The 7,500-nt window shown below is 37.2% G+C and overlaps 1 protein-coding gene across 1 annotated transcript in view; it reads left to right on the forward strand.

Moving 5' to 3' along the window:
• Positions 1-7,500, forward strand: part of LOC138010337 (protein polybromo-1-like) — a 69,618-nt gene that overhangs the window by 32,227 nt on the left and 29,891 nt on the right. Inside the window, exons 20-26 of the mRNA XM_068857254.1 lie at positions 101-190; positions 1,974-2,037; positions 4,923-4,995; positions 5,127-5,232; positions 5,501-5,554; positions 6,497-6,664; positions 7,274-7,325. Coding sequence (XP_068713355.1) covers positions 101-190; positions 1,974-2,037; positions 4,923-4,995; positions 5,127-5,232; positions 5,501-5,554; positions 6,497-6,664; positions 7,274-7,325 — 607 coding nt within the window. The remainder of the gene's footprint in view (positions 1-100; positions 191-1,973; positions 2,038-4,922; positions 4,996-5,126; positions 5,233-5,500; positions 5,555-6,496; positions 6,665-7,273; positions 7,326-7,500) is intronic.

Raw genomic sequence — 7,500 nt, forward strand, 5'->3', positions numbered from 1 at the left:
TTGTTGAAATCTCAGTCAATATCAGTTACAGCAATCCTTCTCAAGACTACTCTCACGTGGCTTTCTGGGTTCAACAAACCCATTGCTAATTTTATTTCAGTACTCTGGTGAAGATGAACTTATGTTGGACTTTGAAGTCATGTTTGATAATGCACGATACTATAACGAGGAGGATTCCCAAGTGTACCAGGTTGAGTTAAGAATAAACTATTAACAATAAGATAATTATTATCCATATGGCCTCAGTTGTCCAAAAGATGGATAACACTATCTACCGGATAAATCACTATCCCTTGGATTGTGCAATTGCTTTTGTTCGTGTTTATCGACAAGATAGTGATGTATCCGGCGGATAGCGCTATCCATTGTTTGAACAACTCAGACACCTGAACATTAGACCTGGTATGGAAATGGGCCCATGCAAGAGAAGAGAAAATAAAGTAGTACACAACCTAGTTCAAAAGATGTAAATAATGCCTCTGACAGCATTAGCAACATGGAGGTCCACTCAAAAACTACCGGTTTGTCCCTCTTGACCCTACCCCTCCAGAGATTGAGAGATTTTACTCTGGTCAATGCCAGTAGATTTTACTTTGGGCATAAATGGGTTAAAAGGAACCACTCCCTTTGTAATGTAATGGTATTATCCAACAAAAAATACAATTAATTGGACACCTTTAAACACTGTACACCTTACAGGTGACATCTTTACCCATGGCAACCACAGAACCATAGACTCATATTCCATGCATGCCTGGAATCTGGGGCCAAGCAGATTAAGGAATTAAACCCTCTTTACCGAAAATAAAGATTTGGTAATGCAAAGACAGAAAAAAATTAACAATAAAAACCGACGTTTCGGTGTCTTCATGACGCCATTGTCAAGGAGAAATAAAAATTACAAAGTTTGCGGCGAGGTGTAACAAGAAATTAGCATACAGTGTTTGAAGTTAATTATATAAATACTTTTGTGCGAATTGAATCGCCTTGCACGTTCAGAGTGGGTTTTAGGTCTCTGATGAAAAGCATTTCATTCACCAAAACTATCAAACTTATTCTACACTTTTTCAGAATGCTAAATCGCCTCAGTAGGTCTTTTGGGACTTTGCCGCGCTGTTCGTGGTAGTGTCCCAAAAGACCTACTGAGGCGTTTTAGCATTCTGAAAAAGTGTAGAAGTAACTTCGATTGTTTGGTGAATGAAATGCTTTTCATCAGAGACGGACAAAGCGATTTAATTCGCGCAAAAGTATTTGTATACAATTACATGTAGCCTCAAACACTGTATGCTAATTTCTTGTTGCACCTCGCCGCAAACTTTGTAATTTTTATTTCTCCTTGACAATGGCGTCATGAAGACACCGAAACGTCAGTTTTTATCGCTAATTTTTGCCTGTCTTTGCTTTACCAAAAATTAATGATAAATCAATAGTTGAAAAAAAGCTTGATAAAATATTTTTCTTTTTGGGATACCTGAAATGTGTGTTTTCAAGGAAATTCAAGGAAAAAATTAATGTTATTACAGTAACGCTGAAACGAAAGTTACCAGTCTCTTCTCGTTTCTCGTAAGACGAGCGTCTCTAGAGACCAGAGTCTCCATTCGAATGACAAGACACTTGTCTCTAGAGATGAGACTCTTGTTTTGCAAGAATCACTGAAGCGGCAACATTGGCATAAATTTTGATAGAAGTCCGATGGCTACACAAACGTTTGCAAATTTAAACAACAAAACGACGCTCTTGTTGAGCGTGAAACATGAAACGAAAAATAAATCATGCAAATTGCCAACATTTCAGTTTTAAATGCGGTGGCATTGTAAACAGATCTCTGTGAAATTCTAGAGGAACTTTGCTTTCCTGAAACACCATATGAAATAGAACGAATTCGGATTGTTTATTGTTGGCTTTTTACTTAACACTTGTCCACCTTCTGTACATGTACATGTATTAATGAAGCCTTTGGTATCCAAAATTAGGATGCTTGTACTTTAGAGAAAGTGCTGAGAAAGAAGAAGAAGTCTCTTGGACAAATACACTCAGGTGTGTCTTTTTTGAAGGTACTTGAACTAGATTTTTTTTCTTTTTGTACCCACAAATCAGGGACAGCAGCAAGATGTGAGGGTCGAGACTGAGGTAGGAATACCGAAACTAAGAACATTTAAAAATCCTTGACCTTGGAAGAAAACAAATAATGTGGTACATTAAATTGTTACACAAAATTGGTAAACAAAAGAAAAATGCATGCCTGGTGTTCTACTTGCAGCTATGTATTTAAGCAATAGAGGACTTTTTCTGTGTTTACATATAGCCTCATCTAAACATGAGGGGGAGTTGGGAGAATTCGAGACAGTAAATGTGTTTAGATGAGGCTATGTAAACACCGAAAAAAGTCCTGTATTCCTTTTATAAAATATTTCTCATAACTAATTTGACAAATGAAGGATTGAAACAGATTTTCTTGATACACACTCATATTTCCTACCAGCCAATCAAAACGTGCATCTGACAACATATAGCCAATCAAAATTTGTGTGATGTCACAGCCTTGTTTAAGGCCCATGCAAACGCGTGCAACATTGTTGGGCCCAACATGTCGCGAGCATTTGCACCCCATGTTGTGTGTTGTTGCGTGTTGTTGTGACTTGTTGGAAGTTGTTGGATGAAGTTTGAAACTGGTCGAACTTCAGAGCCAACAAGTGCCAACATTTCTATTGTTTCGCGGTCATCAAAGTGTGATTCAACAATGTTGCGTTCGTTTGCACAGCACATCCAACAGTGTTGCGCTGGCGCACACGCAGTACATGCCACGTATCCACACAAATACATGCAAACAAGAAATCAACATGGCATCAGAGATGGAAAGTGTCCCAGAGTCCTTTGTATTCTCATCTAAAGACCCAACATGTTGTGACTTGTTGCGAGCGTTTGCACACATCGGCTAACGTCACGCAACAAGAGACAACATTGTTGGGCCCAACAATGTTGCATGTTGTTGCAAGCGTTTGCACTGGCCTTTACGTACTCTCATCTATCCTAATTCTTTTGTAAAGATACATGAAAATAAATATTGTTACTGTTTTGGAAAACCAAGATCAGAATTGCAAGACACCTACATGAAGTGACCTACCAGTAGTTGAAGTGAATGAAGGCTACCGGTATTTAATTTTAGCAAATTCATTTCCTTGGGTCTATATGAGCATCATAATAAAATTGTTGGACCTGATTGTGATTTGAAGTGGTTGAAGTGATCACCTAGCAAACTTAGAGATTTTTTTTCCATTGAATGGTGAACAATTCTCTGATTTAGCAAAAGAGGAGTTCCTTATGTAGCAAACAGCTGATCTAGCTTGGGTTCAGCTGCACTTGCAGGGGTAGATGATACTGGTTCACCAAACGGGAGTCCTGAGTAATCATCAACCAAAGGGAGCAGGGTCTCCCATTCAGAATAAGTCAACAATAATAATAATAATAATAATAATAATAATAATAATAATAATAATAATAATAATAATAATAATGATAATAATACCGGTAATAATACCGGTAATAATTGCATGAAGACACACAGAAATGGACCCTTATTGACTTAGCCATTCCAGCTGACCAGAACATCACCAGAGCTGAAGAGGAGAAGGTTGAAAAGTACCAGGAACTAGCATTTGAAATCAGAAAGATTTATGGAGCCTCGAAAGTCACAATAATACCTGTCATGATTGGTGCTCTTGGAAGCATATCAAAAGGTGCCAAGACCTGGTTTGGCAAGCTTGATGTACCTGACTTCCTTGGAAGTGTACAATTATTATTCCATTCTTGGAACTGCTCACCTGTGACAGAAAGTGTTGTGTCTCTAAGCTACGGGAAGTGGCTGAGACACAATAAACATTACCCAGTGGAACAACTGGAGACAACTGAATAATAATAATAATAATAATAATAATAATAATAATAATACCGGTAATAATAATATTGTCTTAAAGTTTCCACTGATTGCGAATCTTTTAGTGACTGTGGAAGATCGTTCCAAAGTACTGCCGAAGCCAACACAAAAGACTGACCATCATATAACTTAAGATTGAACACAGCTTTTGTTAAAAGATTTTTGGTAGATGAGCGCAGTGATCGTGAATGTTTATAGGGTATAAGAAGGTCAGTTATATAATTTGGAGCTTGGTTGTTGAGTTCTTTAAATGTGAATTTTAAATTTAATCGGCTGTTCAATAGGTAGCCTATGGAGTTCCTTGAGGAGAGGTGTTATGTGATCATATTTGTTGTCTCAAGGATGAATATGATTTGATTATAATTATTTTAATTATTATAACATTGATCTTACTTCACACATCACCTCTCTTCCAATATGTGCTACAGTCTCACTATGGTGAACTACAGTAGCAAATGCGCAAGAACAGCTTAAAATGCACTACTGAAAACGACTACCTGATAAACACAAAGTGCTTTACTTAACAAAATCTCAATCATTCTTTGAGGTGGGTGATTGCATTAAAAAGTAATAAAAATTAAATTTGTCACCACAGAACTAAGCACTATTGTTACAGTGTATTGCTTGTTTTCACAAAATTGCAATTATAAGTTTAAGATTACTTTGGTAGGTGGATCCACAAACTAAGTTAAAGTAGCATAGATACAATGTACATGAGGATTGAAGAGTCGATTAATTAGAGGACAAAGAGACATTTTACAAAGAAGGGCACTTCAGTTACAGATACCCATTGATGTTAATATTTTCCTCTATATTTACTCTTGAGACTGAGGCCATTATGGCCTGGTGAAAGTAGTCAACTTAAAGTTGTTGTCATTTCAGGAAGAATATTATTTGGTCAAACAATGCATATGGGAACTTAAGGAGAAAGCAAGTAGACTTGACTTTTCATCTAATTTGTTTTGTTCGTGTTGTATTTAAAACACAGGTGAAGTTAACCCTTCAACACCTGTGGCAATACCAGCTAAGCAAGCCACACCCACCAAGTCTGGCAGGATTTCGTAAGTTCAACAACCGAGGGATATACATGTTGAGATGCCCACATAAATCTCTTAACCTATGACAAACATGCATTTTTGTTGTTGTTTGTTTTTGCTTTTAGTAATCACCTTTTCTGACAATTTCGTTTTAGCTCTTCTCCTGGCTCTACTGCCAAGAAGTACAGTCAAGTGCCTTCAGCAACAAATGAGTTAAAGGAATTATGTAGAGAGCTGTTCAATGCTGTCAAGGATTGCACTGTATGTCTTTTATTTATTTATTTGTTGCTAGTGGTGATTATCTAGACTGATAATTAGAAACTCTGTGAACCAGTCTTAGGTCTTGACCCTGTCATGAGATGGCATTGGGTTACTTTATTTTCATACAGTAAAATTTAATGTTTTTTTGTCTTTGTTTGTAGTGGATAGATTTTGCTTAAGTGGTCAATGTGTATCTCATTAGCGCACAAAAGAGATGAAAATTTTATTGATGCCTAATTCCTCTACTTCTCATCATTCTACATTTTAGGATAGTCATGGAAGACAGCTTTGCCTAATTTTTCAGAAATTACCTTCACGAGCTGTAAGTAGCATATGAATTGTCATCTTACATGTATATTGCACAATGAGAATAATCATGATAATACTTTGTCATCATCATCATTTCTCCTTGCGCCAGTAGGTGCATAAGGCCGTCATGCTCTTTGCCCAATGCTCTCTGTTTCGCGCCGCTCCCTTGGCCACATTCCAACTCTTCCACCCCGCTTTGTCTCTCTCCTTCTCGACCGTCCTTCTCCAAGTGGTCCTCCCTCTCGCCCTTCAACCCTCCGGCGTCCATCCCAAAGCTGTGAAACAATCATTCTCATCTTCTCTCCTAAGTACATGCCCCAGCCAGTTCCACCTTCTCTGTCTTATCTCACAGCTTATGTTGTTGATTTCTGCCATTTCCACTACTCTGTTGTTTGATATTCTTTGCTGCCATCTGATTCTCAGTATCACTGTAATTTCATGTCTGGTAATGTGTGTTTTTGTCCTCTCCTATTAAAATTTGAGCAGCATGCACTATTTTTCTTTCATTGTGAGATGATAAAAGGATACTTTTACAAACCTATTGACAAGTGAGCGGAATCCATTTCTGAACATTTCCTGTGGAAAGAAAATTTTTACTCTGTTGCTCCAGCTCCAGCAACCGAGATTTCCTTAAAGGATATGAAGAATTAAGATAGCCAATCACACTGAAGTATCACACAATGCATAAGTGTTCACAACATATTGCCATTTTCTTCTACAAGAAGCCCTTCATAAACATTGTACAGCAAGCAGCATTCATTTGTAGAACAACATGTGGTCCATTTCCAAGGAAGTAAATAAAAAAACTCTTCCTATTCTGGAAAGCTTCCCACGTGCAACTGACTGAACCCAGCTACCCAGAGTGATGTACCTCTTTAGCCTTTTGTCTAGTTTAAGATTCTACTTTACTTAATCAGCTAATTTTGTTTTGGTATGTTCATTTTCTTTTTGACAGGAATATCCAGACTACTACACACTGATTAAGAAGCCCATTGATATGGCAAAGATAAACACAAAACTTTATGGAGATCAATATCAGACTCTGGATGACTTTTTGTCGGACTTTCAGCTGATGTTTGACAATGCTTGTCGCTATAATGAGCCAGACTCACAAGTTTACAAGGTGACACTCCTTTGCCAATTATTATTATATTGCTGGAATTTGAGTGCCCCTTAGATACTGCTGCTTCTGAAGAAAAAAAGAAAACATTTTTGAGATCTATACTCAAAAATAGGCAGAACAATGATAATTATTCTTACCAGGTTTCTCATTAATCATACAATGTAGCTTTTTAGAGGTCTCTTATTGTTCTGAATTCATGTTACATCCTACATGTAGGTTTCTGTCATCTGGTTTCTTTTTTTGCAGTAAATTCACTCTTGTGAATGGCTAATGCTTGAAATATCAGTCATTCAATCTTTTTGTGGTGGTAATTCAACCTAATCAAATCAAATTATCATGTTTTACTTTTCCACCAAAGCAGCGCCACAATTGCTTTAGAAACAAGCCCCTTCTTTTGTTTGACAAGTTAGATTAATGCTTCAGTTACATACATTTAATTACATGGTAGCTAGTTGAAACGACCAAACTATTCAAAGTTTTTAGACCTGTGGTTTTAAGTTATATTGCCATTTGAAATATCAAAGAAAAAAATGATATGACAGATGTCCCCCCTCCCCCCCCCCCAAAAAAAAAAAAACAATATTGTATTTTTTGGATCTCTTTATGTAGGATGCTCTTAGTCTTGCAAGGGAACTCTTAAGGAAGAAGGCTGAGTTAGTTGGTAAGTTTGAGTTTTGGAAATGGACAAACATTTATGTGCGATATGTGATCTCCAAGGTTAATTACTCCTGGAGTCCAGGTAACTCATTGTTATTTTCTGACCAATCCCTATTCTTCCTCTCTGCTATAGTTTGAGTGTCCACCCCATTGATGATGATGATTATACATGTACATGT

This window comes from Montipora foliosa, chromosome 7 (assembly GCF_036669935.1).
Source record: "Montipora foliosa isolate CH-2021 chromosome 7, ASM3666993v2, whole genome shotgun sequence".
Lineage (NCBI taxonomy): Eukaryota > Metazoa > Cnidaria > Anthozoa > Scleractinia > Acroporidae > Montipora > Montipora foliosa.